At 40.6% G+C, this 22,992-nt stretch overlaps 3 protein-coding genes across 8 annotated transcripts in view; all 3 read right to left on the bottom strand.

Moving 5' to 3' along the window:
• Positions 1–281: 281 nt before the first annotated feature.
• Positions 282–3,070, bottom strand: LOC139655029 (thymosin beta-12). The gene is made up of 3 exons (XM_071532325.1): positions 2,950–3,070; positions 1,503–1,615; positions 282–1,284 (listed from the first exon to the last, which is right to left on the bottom strand). Exons 2-3 carry the CDS (start codon positions 1,600–1,602, stop codon positions 1,253–1,255), a joined length of 132 nt encoding a protein of 43 aa, XP_071388426.1. The 5' UTR covers positions 1,603–1,615; positions 2,950–3,070; the 3' UTR covers positions 282–1,252.
• Positions 3,071–4,314: 1,244 nt separating this feature from the next.
• LOC139655031 (ribose-phosphate pyrophosphokinase 2) lies at positions 4,315–16,622 on the bottom strand. 4 transcript variants are annotated; one of them, XM_071532331.1, is made up of 8 exons: positions 16,357–16,622; positions 12,031–12,214; positions 11,204–11,212; positions 9,262–9,360; positions 8,587–8,711; positions 8,004–8,177; positions 6,715–6,874; positions 4,315–5,776 (listed from the first exon to the last, which is right to left on the bottom strand). In XM_071532331.1, the coding sequence occupies exons 1-8, from the start codon at positions 16,476–16,478 to the stop codon at positions 5,684–5,686; spliced, it is 966 nt and encodes a 321-aa protein (XP_071388432.1). In that variant the 5' UTR covers positions 16,479–16,622; the 3' UTR covers positions 4,315–5,683. The 4 variants fall into 4 exon arrangements, with proteins under 4 accessions (XP_071388432.1, XP_071388433.1, XP_071388431.1 ...); XM_071532332.1 differs by lacking the exon at positions 11,204–11,212 and adding an exon at positions 9,910–9,914 and having other exon boundaries at positions 9,262–9,358; XM_071532330.1 differs by lacking the exon at positions 11,204–11,212 and having other exon boundaries at positions 9,262–9,368; positions 12,030–12,214.
• A 2,442-nt stretch (positions 16,623–19,064) lies between these two features.
• Positions 19,065–22,992, bottom strand: part of LOC139655023 (histone deacetylase 4-like) — a 68,087-nt gene continuing 64,159 nt past the window's right edge. For all 3 annotated transcript variants that reach the window (XM_071532319.1, XM_071532317.1, XM_071532320.1), the window contains one exon: positions 19,065–22,497. In XM_071532319.1, the coding sequence (XP_071388420.1) occupies positions 22,458–22,497 (40 nt within the window). In that variant the 3' untranslated portion in view covers positions 19,065–22,457. The remainder of the gene's footprint in view (positions 22,498–22,992) is intronic.

The following is a 22,992-nucleotide window of genomic DNA, read 5'->3' as shown; positions in this document are numbered from 1 at the left end:
TGGCTAGTCTGGAAGACGTTTAAGCCTTTTAATTGTGCAACAGCCTCATCCCTTAAGTAATGTTAAAGGACTGTTTGGCATGTGTAGAGTGTAAAGTAGTGTGAAAAGTGGGTTAGAGGTGGATGAGCGGTCAATCACTAACAGGAAATGAAGCTGCGACATTATTGGTCAAACAGTCGTCAAGTGTGAGGGTCGGTGGTAAAATGTGCTGTAATGAGTGATTTATGAATTAGGTTTGAGGATTTGTGTTACAATGCTAGGAGAAGCACATCGCAGTACACTTCTTAGTAACAAATTCTTTTTTATTACAACATTTCACGGTTTTCCATTACTGGTAATGGTTTGTGGCAGAGTAACATGACTGCTGGGACTTTACAAAAACTCCAAAGAATTTTGATCTACGGTTGAAAGCAAACACATGGAATCAATTTCCAGTATTTTTCTTTTCCTCATTTGAGACATAATTCAGAGACAGGGTGCAACACAAAAGCTATCCCGAATCACACTGATAAAAAGGGTCGATGTACAATACAATTACAAAAATATCAACGTAAATAAAGTCCATTTGAGCATCTCCCAGATCTAGGTGGATTCCGTTATTCTTTTACATCCTCGTGTACATAGAAAAAAATATTGTGACAGACAAGTATCAATTTTGGGGTATTATGTTTTGACCAGCGTAAAAACAAATAAGTTGTGCATTTTTTCCGAAATTTAGAATACAAAAAAAAAAAAAAGCTTAACGCCTCGGCTTTGGCGCGACAGCAGCCACACGGGAAGTTGGGGCGGTGGTGAGACGATGACGAGGCTTCCTGGGACGCAGGCCACGCCCCGTCCCTTCAGGCCTCTCTGCTGCACATCGGCGATGGTGGGTGGGTGGGTGGGGGGATGGGGATGGGTGTGTGGGGGGGGGGGGACATGCACCCTCATGACCCGTCTTCTGCACGTTTCCCTTAGACGCAGCTTCCTCATCTCCACAACAGAAGGACGGGAGCGTCACTTTAAGGTGGTGATGGTAAAATGGTGGCGGTGGTCGTTGCTGAGGGGACAGGGCCAAGCGCCCCCGGACGTGGACGACGCCCGTCCGCAGACCGTGCAGCTCGGTTGTTGTTGTTGTTGTTGTTGTCGTTTCATAATTTCGGTTACAAAGTTATACAGCTAAAAGAAGTGACTGAAAAGAAGGCAATGCAGGAGGGGGGTGGGGGTGGGGGGGTGGGGGGGGGCGTACAGTGCATGACGGCAGGGAGGGGCTTCACGACGTCGCCTGCTTCTCCTGTTCGATGGCTGTGGAGGGGAACAGAGAAAGGGGATATGAGATTCCTGCCGCACAACCGAACACCGGTCAGTTTCACATTAAATAACTCGCCACCTGATAATAACCATGCGCCATTTTCTAAATAATGAAAGTCAAGTGTCCGTTAACGGCACAGAAGTGGTGAAGAAATCTCAGGTGCGCGTGTAATCCCACTCCCTTGCTGCTGAAATATAAATGTGAGCCTTACTTTCTTTTGAGGGCAGGGGGTTCTTCTCCTGCGTCTCCGTCTTCTTCAGCTTGGTCTTGTCGAAGCTGGTCACTTCGGCCAGGTCTGGTTTGTCAGACATTGTTGCAGAGAGTCTGTATGATGAGAGGAAAACATCCAGTTAGAGCAGATAGTTCCCAATACCTGATAAACTCACACCTGCCACCACATAACAGTTATTTAAGTATTAATGCGCAAATCACTACCGGTACTTCTGTGTCACCTAGCAACCACCATGTTTCGCTAGCGACGTACTGCTCAAGAACTATACTGCTTGGCGGAGGAATGATAATGAATATGATACCAATTGAAAAATAAAATATTTATGATACATTTGCTTCTTTTTTTAATTGTAATGTGTGTAACCGCCATTTTATAAAACCAAAAACCACTCGAGGCCGTGGTTTACATTGATTTTACAGCAGATAATAGCAGAGGCGTTGCCTGAAACCCTCCGAGCTGCTCTAAAAAAAAAAAAAATCACTGCAGCTAAAATCACTTAGCGCCTAATTTAACTACATGCGCAACCGCAAAGTATTTCCCCTCTAATGTGCAAGCCTACGTGCGCATTCTTTTGTTCCCCTGCGGCTCTGCCCAGTGTGATTTGACTCCCATCCATCCCGTTATCCAACACTGAGCCGGGATGTTGCACACAGACGAGCCGCACCAAACAATGAATACCATCCAAGGTTTCAAACCCCCACATTTACATAACAATAGGAGTTCCCATGCTGGGAAAACCGAGAAAGGGGTGAAAAACCCCCCAAAAAACAGAAAACCCTGCTTGCCTATGTACATCTATTCTTTCAAAATAGCCTAGAAATAATAAAAAACCGCATTCTAGACGTTAAATAATTTGTGTGGGTCCAGGCAGGGGCTTTCCACGTGTAGGCTGTCTACCATCCGCAAATTCACTTGTCACGTATTCTCCCTTGGGGAGCACGGGGCGCAATGTGAAGGAACCACCGCCCAGATTGGCATTATGCTCATCCATCGGCTGTTAAATCCAAGTTCAACTCCTTAAATTCATCACCCGTTCAAATATACCCACCCGGCGTGTAAATAACCACATAAAGACAAGCTGGGAACGTGTTTAGGCATCATTGTAACGGAACAAGGCGCATGCAGCTCAGCCACAAAAGGCAACAAAGGAAACGGCTTGATATGATATGAATGTCTCTGCTTAAGACGCATACCTACCAGATATACGCAGATGTCATATTTTACCCTAAAATATTGAAATCCAACACAAGCTGCGTCCACTGAAAAATGTTATTATCTAATCTTTTGTCCTTGGTAATCTATTTGACAGAGATCACATCCAAATATATGCGCCTTGATCAGGTTTCTCACATTAATCGCACCGTTTCAGTCCCTTAAAGCGGTGTAAAGAACAAAGAATTGAAATAATTTATTAAATAGTGCTTACCAAAGTTTGGACTGGAGGGTGGTAGGTCTCTGGTCTATGCGTTGCAGCAGTAGTGGCGCGTCTTAGCGCAAGCGTTAGATATAGTCAGAAATATGCTAATGACATCTGACATCACCAGTTCCCATCCTCTGTATCCCCCTGCTGGAGCGACACAAACCCTTCATCCTCATGCTGAAACCAAAGGCTGAAATCCCTCAAAATATGCGCTTTATAATAGAAAAAATCACTCTAATATTCCTATAGAGACCTATTGTGTGTCTATGGAGTTTATATTAAGTAATAGTATTAGTAGTATCTCCTATGTTATCAATGCAATATTCATATCCTCCCTATAATTTTCCTGTAATGTCTATATAGTGTCCCTAAATGTCATTATACCATTACTATAGTTCTTTTTACTTGCATTTATCGCATTAGTATAACAGCATTCGGTGTGAGAATGGCTTACTTGTGACTTCAAATGGCCCAAAATTTCTCCTCATCACTTTTATGCGTCTGTAGTTGCTTCAGTGAAGACTAGGCTCCACCTGGTGGAGACTCAGCGTCCCTCCCAGTGAGATCCTCATGCTTCACTCCATTTTACAGTCCTGCATTTCAGCTCAGTAGGTGCACGCCCATTAAGTTTTTACTACATCATGAATTAACAGATTAAGAAGTGATGCTTTTGTCAGAATTTCTCTAAACATACAGTACGTAGGGCTGCAACTACTGATTATTTTAATTATCGATGAATCATTTAGTGTATAAAATGTAAAAAATAATGACAAATGCTCATCACAAGTTACCAGAAACCAAAGTGATTCTTAAACTTGCTTACTTAGTCTGACGAGCAGCCAACAAACCCCCCAAAATATTCATTTTATAATGATATGAAAGAGAGAAAAGCAGCAAACCTCAGCATTTGTGAAGCTGTAACCAGCAAATGCTTGGTATTTTTACTTGATAAATGACTAAAACGATTATCAAAATTATAATCAATTAATTTGCTGTCAATCAACTAATTGTTCAACCAGAAGTCTGTGTTGGTAAGCATGCACCCTGCTGAAGTGTCCCTAAAACAATGAATCCCTACCAGCTCCAAGTCATGGTTCTGTAACTGAACCTGACCTTTGACCTCCAAAGGAACACAATTTCTCTACAGTGATTAACAAAGCTACATTACATTAGTATTGGGCTGATTAACTATGGACATAATTTATCAAGCAGTTCACCAGTGATAGTTCATATCAGTATCTCATTGATTCACTAATAACTTCCTTATTAACTACAAATGAGGTACAAAATAGCCATTCAAATGTGATTAAAGCTATTACTCTGCTTATACCGATGAGGAAGAAACTAAACAAGGAGAGACAGCACAGTGTATCGGTAAGCCATTGTCAAAGCTTTATTGTCAAAGAAACAACTGGAAGTGTTATAAAAAAAAAGAAAAAAAATAATCACATTTTTCCACAACTTCACCCACCTATAGGCTAACAGTGAAACCTGCCTCATTCAAACAAAAGCTCCATATAGGTGACCCATGACAACTGTGAGAATTACACCATTTTTACGACTATCTCAAATCATAATTGAAATATATTACCATAACCGACCTCTGGGCTCAATTAGTTTTCATGACCTTTTGGAACATGGGTTGTTCACCCATTAAACCTCCTATTAGATTCTTTTTTCAACAAAAGACCTGACCAAGATGTGAAGGTTGTCCTTGAGTTTTAGTAACAACTAACTGACTAATTATTATTTTTTGCACAATTATGAGTGTTAAAAGGAAAAGGTTACTGTAATACAAACCTGGTGCCACTGGGTGACAGCAGCTGATTCAGGGTGTTGGGAGGGGTGTAGGGAGGGGGCGGGGGCCGTGGCTGTTCAATGACATTGCAGATGTTAAAACTGCAGAGGTAAGACGCATCAGCACATTCAGAAAAGCTCACTACAATTCTCAGCAACTGAAAATTTGAATATTCGAGAATACAAAACATTGAACTTGAGGGAAATTGTTGAAAAGTGAAAGCCTGAACACCTGAGGCAGCATGTTCAGTCTTGTGTTCCCACTCGGCCTCCTGGGTCTGTGTCTGTCTGTGGTCAAATGGACAAAACTACAGAGAGGGCTGTTAAACTAACAACGGGGGCATTAGTGTTCCTACTATCCCGATTTTAACACTGAGCCTAAACTATTACAACTGAATACAGCATCAGCTAGTTAACAGTTATTACACCTATTAATTTTAATACTTTTTGCAGCCATTAAGAGAACACTTGGGGGGGAAAAGGTGCACATTTTACACCGTTTTTCATCCTTTGTGAAGCAGAATGGGCCAAAACATGAATAATCACATCACAACATGGAATGCTTCATTTATAGCGAATTCAACATGAGGTACAAATAATACAATGTTACTTAATGGACCCTTTGGTTAAAGTGACGGCCAGGACCTTGGGGTTCAAGGTTGGCAAAACTGAAACTGAAACAAAAGAAGAAAGAAAGAAAACACAGATAGACAAAGGGTGATACTCATAAATACAAACTTGTTGGTCTTCAGAAAAAGTGATGTTTTGCTCTGTGTCCCGGGTGGAAATGTCAAACAGAATGTGTGGGCGTGACCTTTAAAACGTCACACGGGATTGGCCAAAGCCGTCAGGCCTTTTCAAGACTTTAGGATATGTGGCCAAAGGTGCAAGCCGAGTGGGCCGGCAGGAGAGGGGAGGGGGGCGTCCCCTCTCCTCCTGTTCTCTACAAGGGTACGTGGCTGAAGAGGTAGGACACGGACTCGCCGTTGTGGGTTCTCCTGATCGCCTCCGCCAGGATCATGGATATGTCGATGACCTGCAGGAAACAAAACGTCTGTCAACTGAGCACGACCAACCCAGTGAGGAAACAAACCCCGTAGTTCTCCCATAGTGAGAAAAGAACTCCAGCCTGTTGCTCCAGTTAAACTTCAGCTCAAACGTAGGCTAGTTTCAATGTAAATTCTCACCAAGTTCGAGTTTACTCATTAATAACACTTTAATGTTCACACCAACTGAAATAGTTCTAAAGTAAATTAGTAACTTACTCCTACCCTTCACTGTAAACTGTAAAGTCAAACAAATACAGCGTTTTACTTCAGCAACATGAAATTAGATCACTGAAGGACCAAGTATAACATTTTAGCCAACAATAAAATAAATATTTTTTCCACCCTATTAGAGATAGGTTGGATTGCATTAGGCCTAACTGCATGGGTTTTACCATATTGAAATTAACATTTACACCACTTGATGTCACTACTGTTGTCTCTAGTAGTTACATCTAGCTTAGTTAGTTGCAAACATAGATTGATGTTGGTTGTAGTGGGTATGGGAGACAAACTCCTGATATTGTGCTAGACCAAATACACATATGTTGACATTTGGTCATGTTATATAAATTAGATTTATCTGAAATATTTGAAGTGACAGTAGTTTCTTTCTACATGAGAGAAAAAGTGGGTGTAAAAGGCAGTTGAGAAGGCCACGAAACAACCAAAAATCAATCAAAATTCTTAAGTGTTGGTGCACACAACAACACATTTACAAAGTGTGGCACATTTTCAAAGGATCTCAGAAGCTGAGGGCAGAAAAGACGTGTTTCCAATCTATATTGATCTTCTTCAGCCTGTACCAATAATTCCATAAAGGTCCTAGTGCATATTAGACACGGTTTCATTTTAGTTAATGCTCATTTGACAATGCTCCAACACACTGGCTAAATTCAACCAGGAAATGAGAAGACGTGATGTGCACCTGTATTTTTGGGCACGACTTCATCTTCTCCTCCTGTGGGATGGTGTTGGTTACCACCACAGCCTCGAACGGGGCGTTGTTAATGCGAGAGATGGCCGGACCAGAGAAGATGCCGTGTGTGAGGATGGCATAGACCTTTATTGCTCCAGCATCAATCAGCCTGGAGGAGGAAAAAAAGGTCAGTTGAGTAAGATGCTAGACTGTGTGTATTTGTGTGAGGAAAGAGAAACATCAAAACCTTTCTGCAGCAGACAAGTCTTCCTCCAAGAGGTTTTAATTCTAATTATAAAACTGATAGTTGCAGTCCTCAGTTCTGATTGGCTGAATCATGTTTGAAGTTGTAAAATAACTGATAAATGCACACCTGTGACCACATAACCGTTTATTCAAATATCAAAATGTAAAATATCAAAATTACCACTCATACCACTACTTATGTCACTTTCACAGCAATGTTTTTTTTAGCAAGTGTTGTAAAACTATATTTCTTGGTAACATGTAAATAACATGTAAAAGATTTACAGAAATTGGGTTTCTTTGTTTTCATTACAAATTGGCATTTTATAAAAGCAATAAGCCACTCAAAGCTGTTCTTTACAGTTACTTTAGTACAGATTTTAGGCACAATGCAAATAAAGGCTCTTAGCGGTTCAAAAATCACTATAAAGCCTGGCCTCAAGTGGCTTATCGCTGAAGATGAAAATCCTTAGAGTGGTATTCAAAGTTTCAGAGAACTACAAATACAGAATACAATCTACCCCTTTTGTCATGGATCCTCCATCAGAGCCTTTACTTTGACCCAAGATCACAGCTGATGAATTAAATGCATTGCTTAATAATCTAAGTTCATTCATTTCAACTGTGGGAATCAGGTACCACTGCATGATTGCATGCATTGGATTAATTCTATTGATGCAATGGTAATGCATGCAAAAACTACAAATATTTTATCCCTTTTTTCTTTACCAACTTTATGTGAAGTTTTTAATGATCAACATTATGAACATTAATGAATCAAAGTTGTATCAAAAACTTATGTTATGTACTAATTGATGCCTTACCAGTTTCACCTCAACATGCTGGATCCATGTTTGCACTGAACTCACACACATAATTGCACATAATGTGCAACATAAACACTTCACAGATGAAGTATGATCCCAGCATGAGATGTAAGTTAAGATACTAGCCCTGCTCCTAGTTTCTACACTCCAGTTTCGATTTGTCCATCCCTCTTCACGGGCCAACGTAATGACAAACACACAGAAAAGAACAAAAATGTTACTGACTTGTCGGCGGCGTGGCAGATGGTGCCGCAGGTGTCGGCCATGTCGTCCACCAGGATCGCCACGCGGTCCTTGACGTCTCCCACCAGCACCATGCGGTCCACCTCGTTGGCCTTCTTCCTCTCCTTGTGGATGAGGGCAAACTCCACGTTCAGACGGTCTGCGATGGACGTCACGCTGGACGGAGGAAAGGAAGAGGAGAAGAACCGAGAGTGAGAGATGATCACTGCCCCGTTAGGACCTGCTAGACATCGACAGTCTAGAAAGAGAATCAACTGCTCTAAATAAGACTAGAAACTTGAAATCATAACATCTAACATCTTCCTAAACCACCATTTTGTCACAGTATTACAAACCTCAGACATCTTTTATCGAACTTGTGAGATCTGTTGACACCTATGGAAACTGGTATACTCCACTGCAAGTTACTATCTTCACAGCATCTTCATTTCCGCACCTCCAGAAATAACATGCAGTGAAACTTTGCGATGACTGTAGCGCCCGTCCATCCATGACCTCTCTGCTACCTGTGAGCCTGTGATTCACCCCAGTTTCCTCTGAGCCCCTATGAGTTCACTGTATTTACCGTTTCGCTCCGCCTGCGTCTGGGGACACGATGATGCAGTTTTTCCACTCTAGAATGTTTTCTCGGATCCACTGGAGAACAGCAGGTTCTGCGTATAGGTTGTCTACAGCGATGTCGAAAAAGCCCTTCAAAAAGACACAACAGAGCAAAGTTCCTTAAGAAAACGGAAGAAAACAACAGTGTTTAGTTGAACGGACCCAATTTTAGGCTTCGGCAAAAGCCCAGTTTGAGTCCAATATTGGCGACATACATGGCAAAAATGTCATTGAATCTACTCACATTCAGTCATAAAATCTTATTTGAGCGAAGTGAAAAAATATCCAAATCCAAAAAATTCTTCTAATGTCTTAAATTGGAAATTGCAAATTCTCTCTCCCCAAAAGTGAAAGATTATTCCAATTGTTTTAAGAAAAGATTTCAAAACTGAATACAGGATACCCAATTCAAAGCCAATTGTTTGCCGGGTAGATTTAGCTACTAAAACTATAAATTGGCAAGTCAATCAGTTTCAATTAGGAAATCAAAACTTGTAGTTCTCTGTTACATAACCTAGCAGAAGAACCATTTAATAAACTACCACTTTTCTTCTTTGCCTGTTTACTCGATCATTCCTACAACAATGCTTACAAAAAGACAGTAAGAGGACTCGTTTGCTTTAAAGACCTGTGTACTAACCTGGATCTGCGAGGCGTGGAGGTCCATGGTGATAATGTGGTCAGCGCCCGCCACAGACAACATGTTTGCCACCAGCTTGGCTGATATGGGAGCGCGGCTCTGGGACAAACAGCAAGACAGAGTCATTTGAGGTAAAGTTGAAACAGACTTCCAGTCCAAACTTTGAACCACTTAATGCTGGAAATCTATTGTTGTCACGGGGAATCAAAATCATTTCACATTAATTATTTTAGCGCATTTCAAGATTGATTTTAGTCTCAGGAATCATTTCAGTTCCTGGCCACTTCAGTGATTTTCAGCCAGTCTCCTTTTAGTGACAGAGTCTGAAAGTCTCTTGATGAATTGTGTATTTTTTTCAGAGAGAATCTGAAGCAACAAGAGCAGCCCGACTAAAAACACCCCTACCAACACATGTGGAGGGGGAGGGCGAAGCATTACTAAGTGTCATTCCTACAGACAAACATTTTGTTCTTAGGGACACTGGATGAAAGTCAAGAAACAAAGAAGGGACTGACGGCTTTATATTTGCATTTTAGACATGTGATGTCCTTATACTGGGCAACTTAGGTAGGAGTTCAGGTAGGTAGAAGTTCAACGTCTTGCTCAAGGACATTTTAACAGGACACACTGCTGTTGTTCAAACTGGACCTGACCTTTCCATTAATGGACGGTCACTCTAAAAACTAGGCCACCCTGCCGCCCCAGGCTTGTTCTGAGAGTTGTTTTCTTCACTCAAGAAGAGAAAAAGAAAAGACTTTGTAGACACACATGACAAGAGCTAGACTTCGGGACTTATTGACAAAACAGTGGGCTACCTGCGGACGACTGCTGAGCTGGTTTTCTGTGCAGGGAGGCGGGGCGATGAAACGACAAACTCACTGACCGGACACTTGCTGCAACACTTATATAGGTTAAACTGAGCAGCTGTGTATTGATTCTGAAGTGTCAGACTGATAAGAGATTAGGTGTTAGGATTAGTACACTTATCCATATGCAGTGCACTGTGCAGCTCACTAAAACAAGTAGGCTAAACAAAACCACTTCTAAGCAATGTACAAGTTAAATAGGATTATAGTAGAGCTGCAACGATTAATCGATTAGTTGTCAACATTTAAATCAATCGGCAACTATTTTGATAATCGATTAATCGGTTTGAGTAATGTTTTAAGAAAAATAAGTCAAAATTCTCTGATTCCAGCTTCTTAAATGTGAATATTTTCTGGTTTCTTTACTCCTCTATGACAGTAAACTGAATATCTTTGGGTTGTGGACAAAACAAGACATTTGAGGACGTCATCTTGGGCTTTGGGAAACACAGATCGACATTTTTCACAATTTTCTGACCTTTTATAGACCAAACAACTAATCGATTAATCAAGAAAATAATTGACAGATTAATCGACAATGAAAATAATTGTTAGTTGCAGCCCTAGATTATAGTAAATTCAGACTGAGACTCAGGTCCGGCGTCCCTACACATTTTCATTTATTAAAGTTCCATACTTGTTTCCAGACCTTGGTTTCTTGAGTGAATTTAAAGAAAATGTTCATTTTGTTATGTTTAATAGTGGCTGGACACCATTGTGAACTAGGCCATTTGACTATAGCTCAAGATTATTTTTCCATCATCAAATAACACGTGAAATGGTGTTGGATCCATGACTCTAAAATGTGTAGTATATTTTCTTCCACAAATTTCCAGACCTTTTGCCTGATTCCAAAACTGGAAATACCAAAATTCATAGAGCACACATCCTCCTGCAGGAGTCAAATCTTTCTGCACAAAACTGCATAGTAACCCTGAAGTGGCAAAGTGCCTGCAGAGCTTTTTGACCCGAGCATGTTGCACCTCCATGTGAGTTAAAGGAGATTATAGTATTGCTTTGGACCTCATCTTATCGAACAGCTGCAGCCTGTGGGCTACTGGAGTGAAGGAAAAAACTGCAGAGGACTGCAAATCATCGCTAAACAATGTTGCCATGTGCTAACTGGTCTAGAAACGCAAGTTTCTTCTTGCTTCATGTGGACTTGGTATGCTGTAGTGATTACAATAACAACTGAGGCAGCAGGAGATAATAATTTACAAGATAAGCAGGCTGTGTGGACCCATTTCTTCTCCCTGTAGGAAAGTCTGATATCAATTTCAGGTTTTCCAAGAACAGCAAAGCAAGTTTTTTTTCACCCTGGTGTGTCGTTCCACAGCTATTAGTATGTTTTCTCATTAATACATCACTGCAAAATTAGTTGAGATATCAACCTGTAATTCTAGGGGGGAACACAACTGTCAGTCATTACAAACAGCAGCACCCAGTGAGACGTTTCGTCTAATTTATGAGTTGCTGGAAAGTTGCACATCAGAAGAAGCCAGAAGAGGAACCAACAAAAACAATTTCAATACACAGTAGCTCAGAGAGGCTGCAGCTCACAGTGCCTATTATTTCTGTTACTATTTGACAATAATACATTTACTAACAAAACCACAAGGGTTATCTTTAAATCAGAGTAACTTGTTTGATGTGCTTGGGATGATATAAAACATGGGCAATGAAAACAGAAGGCGCAAGTTACAGTCAACTGTGTAAAAGTACATGGAAGAGATGGGTATAGACTGATAAATATGAAAGAAATCAATATACTGTAAGGATGTCAGGATGGGGTTTAGGAGTGATGTTGCTGTGTGTGTGTGTGTGTGTGTGTGTGTGTGTGTGTGTGTGTGTGTGTGTGTGTGTGTGTGTGTGTGTGTGTGTGTGTGTGTGTGTGTCTCTCTACCTTGTCCTTCTTGTCCTGCCGGGCGTAGGGGAAGCAGGGGATTACAGCGGTGACGCGAGAGGAGGAGGCAATCTTGCAGGCGTTGATCATGATTAGCAGCTCCATGAGGTTGTCGTTAATTTCGCCACAACCGCTCTGCACGATGTACACGTCCTCGCCACGCACGCTTTCCCCGATCTCCACACTGATCGACAACAATGAGGGAAAAAATTAAATTACTATAACATGTCAAACTCAAGTGTGAAAATTTCAGTCTGACCTGAAACTGAAACATCTCATCCAAATGAAACTGAGCCCAGAGGGTAAAACAACCTGACTAAAACCTTAAATTGCTAATGCGACTAACAATTTATGATAAATTGCAATTATTTTTGAATGCAAGCAACTGCATTAGAAATTCCTCCTGACCTTTGACCTTCTCTAGACAACAGCATTTACCATTAATATGAACATTAAAGCTAAAACAACCTTTCCAGATCATAATAACATACATATTACTAAGACCCCACGATGTATTCAACCAGAAATAATGGCCAGGCAATCTTGAACCACTCAGGTTAGATACAGCGTCATCTCATTTGGATAAAGCTACATGTGGCACAACTGCCTTGAATGTTCAGAAACAAGTCTGGGCCAAGTCCCTCCACTCATTTGAAGGTGTGTGGGAAAAGCTTGCAGGAGGTAGAGTCGGCATTGCCAGGCTCACACTGGCTGTCCGTCTCCTCTAAAGGCTCAGACATGAAAGCCACAGCAGGCAACACGTGTGTGAAACATTCCTCGGGCGAACACGACCCCGGTCCCTCGGTCATGTGATCACCGGACACACTGGGTGGTTATGAGTTTGGGTCCAGCCTGCACCGACCATCACAACACGCCTGTGAGATTTCTTAGAAAGGCCAACACTTGTCAACTGAACATGAATGTTGTGTTTTTAAAGATGGCAAGGCTTCACACTTTGACTGAAAATAACTGTTATGAATCTCCAGTGGCTGTATTTATATACTGTATCTGCATTACTTTTTCCTCACTCTGTCTCTTCATCGTTTTATATTGCTTGCATGCACATAGTGGCTGGATCGTATACATAAAGCTCTGATCACAATGCAAGCCTGAAGCTTTCCCCATCTGGTTTTGATGATCTGATAGCAATGCAAGCAAAATTCAATGTTTTGTGTATCCAGAGGTGTTGGCATTATCGGATGCTAAAAGTTACAAACAGTCACAAATGCCGGGTTTCTCGCAGTGCTTCACAGTCAAACAAACACCCCACTTTGACTGAAAAACTAAAAAAAAAAAAAAACTTATTTGAGTTGCATCATTATTTACATCATGCGAGTAGAGTTAACTGTTACAAATCTACCTAATGTTAAAGCCATAATATCTGTGTACCCTGTCTAAAATGCTGGTATTTAGCTTTGTTAGCAAGTAAGTCCATTAGCAACCTCAAATTATTTCCTTCATGCCATTGCAAACAAATATCTTTGCACTTTCCTCCCTGCATTTACTAGTATATCTCATTAACCTACAAGTAAGCTGGTAATGAATTTGCCTTTTCAAATGCAATGCAAACTAATTTGAGTTTATTCTCCCATGCATACTAAACAGCAATATAGAAAACATTAGTGTGTGTTATTTATTCTGATATTTAGGTTGGTCAGCCGCTACCAACTTGAACATATTTCCTGCAGGAAACACTGAAATGTACTAATAGATGAGGCTCAACATGGGGAAAAACAGGATACACTTTCTGGGACAGACAGTCATTCTTTGCCACATATATGAAGAGAACATAAGACCCAAGTCTGGTACACAACTGGACCAATTAAGATCTACATTTACAATGTTTCATAAAAGTATTTGAAGGAGAACTGATAATCACCACCCTTTGTTTTCCTTTTGTTAGTGTACTTATCATTTTTACATATTTAAACTGAGGCTTAACTTGTCTTCAACACAGCATCCCACAGCACTCATTCTTGGATCAAGACCGAAAGTTTTCCTTGTCCCTGAAGTTGTGACGCATTAAATGAGATAAATCTGAGTTGTTTTTTTGTCCGCAGCCCTGTCACAACATCTTGTAATTCAATTTCGGGATCAAAACCATCAGGTTGGGAAACACTGTCCTGCACTACAGCAATTACACTGCAACACTAAACAAGGCAATGTCAATATAAAATCTGTATGTGGACATTTCTCGCTGTGCAAACAAACAAAAACTCTTCCCGACTTTTTATTCCCAGGAACAAGTAATCTACTCCCCTTCCTTGGTCCTTGAACTCTGCAAGTCAACTGGGCAAAAATCTGTGTGTCAGAGTTGTGAGAAAAGAGTCGTGATTAACATACTGTGCTCGCCTCCCTTTCAGTCTGTGAGGATAAGAAAATAATCTTGTGCCTTTGTACTCTGTGTCACCCAAACAGCTGCGTTCCCCAGAGAGATCTCAGCATGGCTAATCAGAGTTTTCCCTGGACTTTAGAGAGTGTTTTGGGTGGCAACAACGCCGGCGGAGAGGGGCTTACTCAGGGACAAGAGGAGAAGAAACTTGTGCTAAAGCAAAGAAAAAGAACAGCCTTTACAAGTAAATATGGAGCAAGTGGAATATATTCACAACTCTCCCAATAAAAGGAAACTGCAGTGTTGGAACGCATTCATGCAATGAAAATAATACAAAATATAATGTGCCGTTTGGTGGACGCTTTTATCCAAAGTGCATTGCATTAGGGTTGGGCGATAATTCAATATTTTTGTTTGTCTTTGAGTATGATAGACAATCGTGATGATATGGTGATTTTTGACCGCAACGTGTATTGACACGTTGCACATTTTCCTTTCCAGAATCAGAAAAACAAGAAATTAAAAAAAGCACATAGATGGGATGTCAAGAGTTAAATGAGCAATGAAAACTGTCCTCAACCTCACCTCTCCAACCACTCTACCATTCAAACCCCTGCTGAATCCAATGCCCTGCAGTGTTTTGGTGGATTCAGGTCATCACACTCACAGCCACAGGTCTAGGTCAGTGTGTAGAAAGGTACAAGGGCTACAGATATAAAGGCAACCCTGCTCAAGGAAACAGAGGCAGTAAAAGTGAAAAAGACTCCTTTGCATTGCTAATTTTAAGCTAGCTGGTAGCGTGCAGCCACTGATCCGACTAATGATCAACTTGCCTCCTCTAGGAATGAACATAAATTGAACGCATGTGATTTAAATCACTGGAGACGTGACTGTAACTTATCTTGCAAGACAGAGGCAGTAGTGAAAGCTGTTTGCTTATTTAACTTGAGGAGTTTTGAAAACACGTTACTGCAAGTTATCCTCCCGGCTCTAAAGACGACGTTTGTGCATGTCTGAAGTTTAACACCTCAGTTTGTGTGACTGCTGTAGTTCAGTAGCTACATTTTCGCCGTCCAACATTACATAACCCGATGCAAGTCGCTGTTGCCAGCCATACGGTATCGCCGTAGCTAGCTAGCTAAATGCGTCAGTTACCGGACTGCTAGCTGCCACACACCCATTATCGGACAAGTCCCCGCCTGCCGTACTTCTTTCCTCTTTCCCGCAAAAAATTTGGGCAACAACGACAGTCACGGCACAGTTTTTAAACAGGGTTACCAATAAATACGCCAACTTTTTTTGTAGGGATACACACATTTGGGAGAAATATCCGCCTGGACGAGCAATTTGAAGCTGTGGTTAACGTTACTTGTTTCTTGCTCTTAACGTTAAGCCTTGTCAGTGGGCAAAGCTGTTAGGCTTAGCCAGGTTAGCCCACCTCCCGATTTTGCCAACAGATGGCTGTGCAATAAAGGGGAGGTGATACTAGGAAAAGGCCAAAACAATAACAGTTAAAGCTTTGCTCTGCTTGTCCGATAATAGACCTCGGTTCGACTCGGTTTCCACCGTCGCGCGAAAGATAGACGTAGTTTATCCAAACGATCAATAAATACACTATTTCACAACTACTTTGACACGGTCGATCATTTTCGTTTGCGGTTACGCCAACTAAATAGGCTTGCCTACTGGAAAGTCGACGCAAAGACTGAGCTAGCAAAAACTGCGTCCGATAATAGACGCCCTGACGTTAGCTTCCTGTTAGCTCGTTAGCCTGGTGTGTTTACATGTGGCTAGCTAGTCACGTGTAGCGCACAGCACTGCCCGCTGAAGAGTAAACTATTGTTAGCTTGGAGCTAACTTACGCACATGTGATACACTGAAGCAACACGGACAGCTAAAAGCAAAAAATAAACATGCTTCTCCTGCTTAAACTACGTCGACATCCTAACGCACAAGCAAAATAATCGCTATACATAACTTTCAAGCGTACTCACCATGTCTCTTGATTGCTGAATTTTTTCGTAATCACTTTCCCCAGTTCTAGTCCGAGTCGATCTGCCACTTTTTGGGACAGGTCGTGGTGAGAGCTCCCGCTGAAAAGCACGATGTTAGGCATGTCCGAAAAATGGTGCAAGTTATTTTAAGATGGGGAAAAAGAAGAGGCAACAAGATGGTAAATGTCCCCAGTTACGGGTTATTAAAGTGGGAAAAGTTAGCGTGCTAATGCTGCAGCCTTTGCATTGCAGTTGTGCACCGGAGGAGACCGACGTCAGAAAGGAAATAAAGTTTGTGTTTGCATGGTAAAAGCGGAAGTGCCGTCACCTCATTGGACAGTGCAGCAGTCCATCGACACGGTCATTTTACTATCTTCTTTTTCTTCATCTTCTTCATTTTATTAGGCTTCATGCTGAATTGTTTTACACACACACACACGTTTTGTTTTTTTTAAGAGAAATTGCCAAAGCTTCTTTTTCTGACACAATGTAAAAAGTATATAAAAATTGTTCCAAATGGTCAACAATAAGAGGCATGTAAGTTTGAATCTAATTTAATTAGGAATCTGAATTATTCACTGAGAGAAACTGAAATATTTTTGTTTATTTCATTTTTTAAATTTTATTTATATATTTACTTATTTATATTTATTTCAGCTTGTCCCTTCCTTATTACTGTGGTAATAATGGTGCACTCTACACATGTGATACAATTATTTTCTTCTTCTTCTTCTTCTTCTTCTCCTTCTCCTTCTCCTCCTTCTTCTTCTTCTTCTTGTTATATGGTCCACTGTAACAAGAAAATTGACTATTGTCAGCAAGAAGTGGTCACAAGTGGTCAATTTTCCATATTTCTCTCTAATTCAATATCTATATATTGTAATTGTATAATGGTAAAGTTAACAGTGCCTGAGCCCTCAACCAAGTGATGTCCACATGATTTAAAAACTCATTATTGTGTGTGTCTTCAACACAGATGCAAGAATAATAATCTTCACCACACTTTTGCAATCAAACAGATCATTTCTCAGCTCGTTCCTCTGCTCGGCTGCCAGATATCTACTTGGACTCTGACTAAACGCAGCATGCACGCTTGTGATATTGGGTCTGCTAATTAGATTTCAGTCAGCTGAGACTTCATGCCTCTCTCATGTCCCTCAAACCCAAGACCTTTCTTAACTCTGGTGATATACTGTCTGACATCGCTGCTGTCATGTGCCGGGCAGATAATCTACTTGAAATAATTTAATCTGCTCTTCTTCTCTGTTCTTCTTCAGATCCAGCACAGGTCAGAAGTGTGAGTTTACTCTTCAAAAGGAATGTTTGAAACAGAGTAAAACAAAAATAAAAAGTGAATTTGATTTACCAAAAAGAAAAGGGAAACCAGCAGTGCTCTCTGCCATGTTTTCCTTCAAAACGTTTATAGGTTTGAAAAGTGGGGAGAGAAAAGGCTGCACATCTGCCAACAATGAGCTGTGAAAATAAGGGATATTAGGATATAATAAATAGGAAGAAATAAAAGAAAATTGTATTACATGTATAGAGTACACCATAAAAGTTATTACCACAGTAAAAAGGAAGGGACAAGCTGAAATAAATATAAATAAGTAAATATATAAGTAAAATGTCCCCTTAGTAAATACTAAAAAATGATTGAAATGCTGTTAAAACTGAACTAAAAAAACAGCTGTCCTGTCCTGATTAACAGATTTCAGGAATTCCAATACAACCAGTAGTATTGATTATCATTATGACGCCTGGCTTGAGCTAACATGGACTTTGAATAATCATTGAGCTGAAATGATTAAGTCCCACCAGTTGTCACCTATATGGGCCGCACATCATTCAGGTCACACTGGTTTCGTGTAAAAAAAAAAGTGGAGCTAGAGGAAAGATTTCCCTGGTTTTCCATCAGTCAGATCACCACAGGTCACTGAGTTAGTCCTCGAGTCAGAAATGAAGAGCAGATACGGCTCTTTACAAGCTCTGCAGGTGATAAGAGCATTTCTGCTGGTTGAGATCTGGTGAATTGAATTTCCCATACAGGCTGCAGACGGATCTTCAACCCCCCATTCTGATTGCAGACAAGGGTGGAAGTTACTAATTACATTTACTCATATTACTGTAATTGAGTGGCTTTTTTGTGTACTTAATTTTACTTTTTTACTGAAGTATTATACAGTTTGTGTCTCTCCATAAACATCAGAAACTGGACTTTCCTAAATTAACAAAATGTAGAGCCGTTCACAGTGAGAAGAGGAATCTTGGCTTTACTTTGTGTGTGCACTTTATTTCGTAATTTCCAAATTTCCCAATTAAAAGAATCTAGTTTGAACCTCTCGTCCTTTTAGATTGGCATGGAAAAGATCACGGCTAACAATGTTCTCTTTTCTAAAAAGTAACTCAGTAACTTTTACTCAGTAAACTTATTTTTACTTAAGTAGATTTTTACACCTGTACTTTTACTTAAATAAAATATCAGCAAAGTAACAATACTTCTACTTGAGTAGGATATTTTATTACTCTTTCCACCACTAGTTATAGATGTGGAAAATTCCTGAAGCAGCTCCAAAAGCTCCCGAGTCCCAATCTTGTTTATCCACTGTACAGTTTTTAAGTAAAATAGTATTCATCACAACAACAAACAATGCAAATGATGCAACCAAAGACACTTGTATTTTTCTGAAATATATTTTATAGATGATGTCAGAGATGAAATGTCCAAAGCGTAGGTCCCAAAGAAAGATAACATTTTTCATCAATAGAGAGACAAACAACAAACAAAAAATAACTTTTTTTTCCATTTACATGTAAACCAAGAATTGCTCTTGAGCCACAGTGGTTATATATAGAACTGGCCGAGGTGGGTATGACAATCAAACGAGGATGCCCTTTTCCAAACGGTTTTCAATCAATATCCATCAATTCTCTACCGTTACAGTGCCCATTTAAAATTCTTTGAAAGAAGAACATTCTTGGGGAGAGTCGAGCCTTTTAAGGTGTGAATATACCAGAGGTTTGGCAGAGCATGTTTCTCTTAAATACAGTCTCACGTCCGTACATCTTGTAAGTGCTGAATCATGTTAAAATCACTTATTGGAAACAATATTTAATAAGAACAATATCAAATATTTCTCAGTGGAGTCATTTGGACAAAGTCTTTTGAATTGTTTGCACACCAGAGAGGGAGAGTCGGTCCCGCCTGGTATTCTGAGTTGCCATGGGAGGTCTTTAGTCCTCCAGTGTTCTTCTTCTATTGTGCAAATACATTTTGTTACATAGACAAGCAGGCATGCTGACTCACAAACCATGCAAAGAGTTAAAGTTGGCGCGAGCAGACAGCAAAAGAAACATCTGAATAGTATTAAAGATTCTACAAAAATGCTAAACCTCAAATTCAGATAAAAAAAAAAAAAAGAATGTTAAGCCAAATTAAAATTATAAACAAGTGGAATGTTTTGTTAGACATGAAAAAATATCAACTCAATCCCAAATTTTACAAGTCTACAAAAGTATATCAACTGAAAGTAAACGTGATGGTCGTCGTTAATCGAGTGTTTTAACAAAGCAGTTGACAGATGGGGGGGGATAATTTGGGTGAAATTTGGATGCATGGCTACTAAATAATGCTAGTTTAGTATCAGATCCACTTCAGTAACCAAGCTGAATTCTAGGAGGACAAGGGAAGGAGGGGACGATGATGTCATGGGAAATCAGACGCGATGGCGCACCGCCTGCTCAGAGAGAATTTTTACCAATCTGATCGACGTTTTCCGTCCGAGGCGGGGTAAAAAAAAAAGCCACTTCACAGTCACTGTACCCCAAAATCTGATCATCATGACATCAGCGTCCCCTCCTCTGTTTCTCCACACTGAGGAAAACTCAGCCAGCTACATCAAATGGCCTCCGAACTGTTTTCTTTTTTTTTTGGAAGTGTGCGGTGATGTCGTCACAGTTGAAAGGCATGTGCACATCACCCGTGCACTACAGCTAAATGCATCGATTAGGCAACAAAGTGATCCAATGTGTTGGAGGGTGTTAAGAAGCTCAATTGCAGTGCCATGTAATGCTGAGTGACCACATTTCATCTAGGGCAACTTCAAACAGTGCAGTCAATGACTAGTTAAATACGCTGCTTTTTTAAGTTCATGGAGTAATATCGTACGCCATACTGTTTTCGTTCACAATATCATAGCTGTCATTACTTAGAGTACATTTATAAATTTTCCATATACAAATCTCCTATAAACAGTACATGTTATAAATACACAATTGATGAAATTGCGGAAAGGCCTAGAGCCGTAGAAAGAAAGTGTTGCTCCTTATTTTTGATAAATACAAGAAAGAAAGAAAGAAAGAAAGTAAGAAAGAAAGAAAGAAAGTCTTGAACAAGTAACAATAGTACTGAGTATGTGAATGGCGGCCCAATAACTATCCAGAAAACGGATAAAAACAGACACGGAACAAAAAACTATGGATGAAAAGGTTAGAAAAATAATCTTATACATTAAAAATAAAAAGTGGACACGCTTACCAAACACATTTGATATTGTAAATTGACAACTTGATGTGGAAATCATACATGTAGTTACAAACAGGCAATACTCGATTATTGCCTTTCAAAATATATTCAATTCAATATACATGACTAATGTTTAGCTCACACTAGTAACCAAGGTAGTTGCCAACTGGCAAAGCATGGGAGGTCAATCAGCATACATAAAGAAATGCTCACTTGATCTGTGAAGAATTAAATCAGTAAACAGTGAACTTGGTATTGAGAACCTTATCTGAAAGGGCCAATACTAGAAATGCTTGTCGACTTGCCAGCTAGTGGTGTGAAAGGACTATAATGCAAACTCATGCTTTGGCTTTTCTTGCTTGGCTTTCTCTTTTTGGATAACATTCAAATCTTGCAAAAAATTTCTGGTCTCTCTGCTCAAATGCATGCCTTATGTGGTTTACAAAGCAATGATTTCAGTTAAAGGGAAGCTACATAAAAGGCTAAACCTTTTTGACAGTGTTCAATCCAATTCCTCGTTGAACGTCTCCATGTTTGCACCTTTTCTACTGAAGCTGGCAACTACCTTTACAAAGCATTTTGTTTTTTTGTTTTTTACAGAAAAATAGATCCATCCAAAAGTAAAGTAACTCTTCAAGAGAGGCTGTGAGAGACATAAATGTTGTCTGCGTCACGTTCCAAGTAAACATGCTGAAAGATTGTTTGCTTTATTTTGTCATTCTTTGTCCTCAAGGACTGGAAACTGTCCGTCTCCCTCTCTCGCTCGGTTTGCACGGAGAGAAAAATCATTTTAACTTAAGGCAATCTTCTTTTCCTGAACAATCCTGAAATCCAGCGGACCCTCACCAAGGCACTCCTCTCATTCATCAACCCTCCGCTCTGCAACTACAGGCTGGTCCAAAGAGGCGACAGTCTCACCACCAGATCATCAAATCTTTGTAAAGGCCTACTTAAGCTTCGGCCGACCAAAGTCCACAGTGAACGTATCTTCTAAAATAGAACGGTTATCTCCGTTGCCGTGATGCCCTTTGTTTTGTAGGGAAAAATAGTTGAGAAAAGAGAAAAGAAAACCCCGAGCTGCGCGTCGACAGCCGGGAGCGTCCACTGTCCCTGGTGTCCGTATTTGGTCAGAGGGCAGCTATGTAAAGCACCGTGTTTTTCTGCGCAGGAGCGTATCACACCTTTCTGCGACGAGGCCCGTTCTCGCCCCTGCTCCAAATACACTCGCCTACTGCCTTCAGACGTGGTCGCTTTGCTAGCCGCCGTGGGCTAACGTGGGGGTGCGAAGACTGGCAGAAAATGTGTGTCTCTGAGCGAGTGCCGCGAAGCAACGCTGAGCTTTTAGTAGTATTTTTTTTTCCCCAATTCAGTCCTCTGTCTCCTGATTGGCTCCCTACTCTGAGGCTGAGCCCACCCCCTCTCCCTCGTTGGCCGAGGGACCCGCCAATCAAGGTGACTGACGTGGTGAGTGGGGTTAGGGGGACTAAATGAAGGGATCGGTCGAGACTCTTCGCAGCACAAAGAGGCGTTCTCCGGAGAGGTCAATGGCGACAGTGCGACACCCTGATGGTTCCCTCCGTTACAGTGGTTCCTCCTCTTCCATGGGTTCCTCCTCTGGCCTGCCGGGCAAATAAGACAAACCAACAGATATAAACAAGGCGAGTCTAAAACCTTAGGCTCCCTATCATTCTATATTTACTCCAAACCAACTGTAAACCGATATCCAGCTACACTTAACATGCAGATAACCTTCTGACCTTATGGACTTGGGACTCAGCCCATCCAGCCACTGTTTGTAGTGAAAGTACAGTCACTCAAAAATATTTACCTCTTTGCATATTTTGCGTATTTTGGGAAATTTGGGATTTTTGGGGGATTTTTCAGTACATCTATGCAAAATTCACCCCCTTATTTCGTTTGGACTAAACTCACTGGCCAAAATTTGCTCATTAATTCTTACATTTTGATAAACCTTAACTTCAGGTTGTAGTTAAGGGTTTTGAACAACATTTTATTCTAAAAATGATATTTGCTTTCACTTTTCTAGACAAACAAATCCGATAAATTGGGGTTAGATACATTTTTGACTGACTGTAAGTTGCATTATGTGGTGC

This window comes from Centroberyx affinis, unplaced genomic scaffold, assembly GCF_046629955.1.
Source record: "Centroberyx affinis isolate AG114_WGS23_722 - 3 ecotype Tasmania unplaced genomic scaffold, CSIRO-AGI_Caff_v1 ptg002185l_1, whole genome shotgun sequence".
Lineage (NCBI taxonomy): Eukaryota > Metazoa > Chordata > Actinopteri > Beryciformes > Berycidae > Centroberyx > Centroberyx affinis.
Note: the sequence above shows the minus strand (reverse complement) of the source record. Positions and strands in the feature narration are given on the sequence as shown.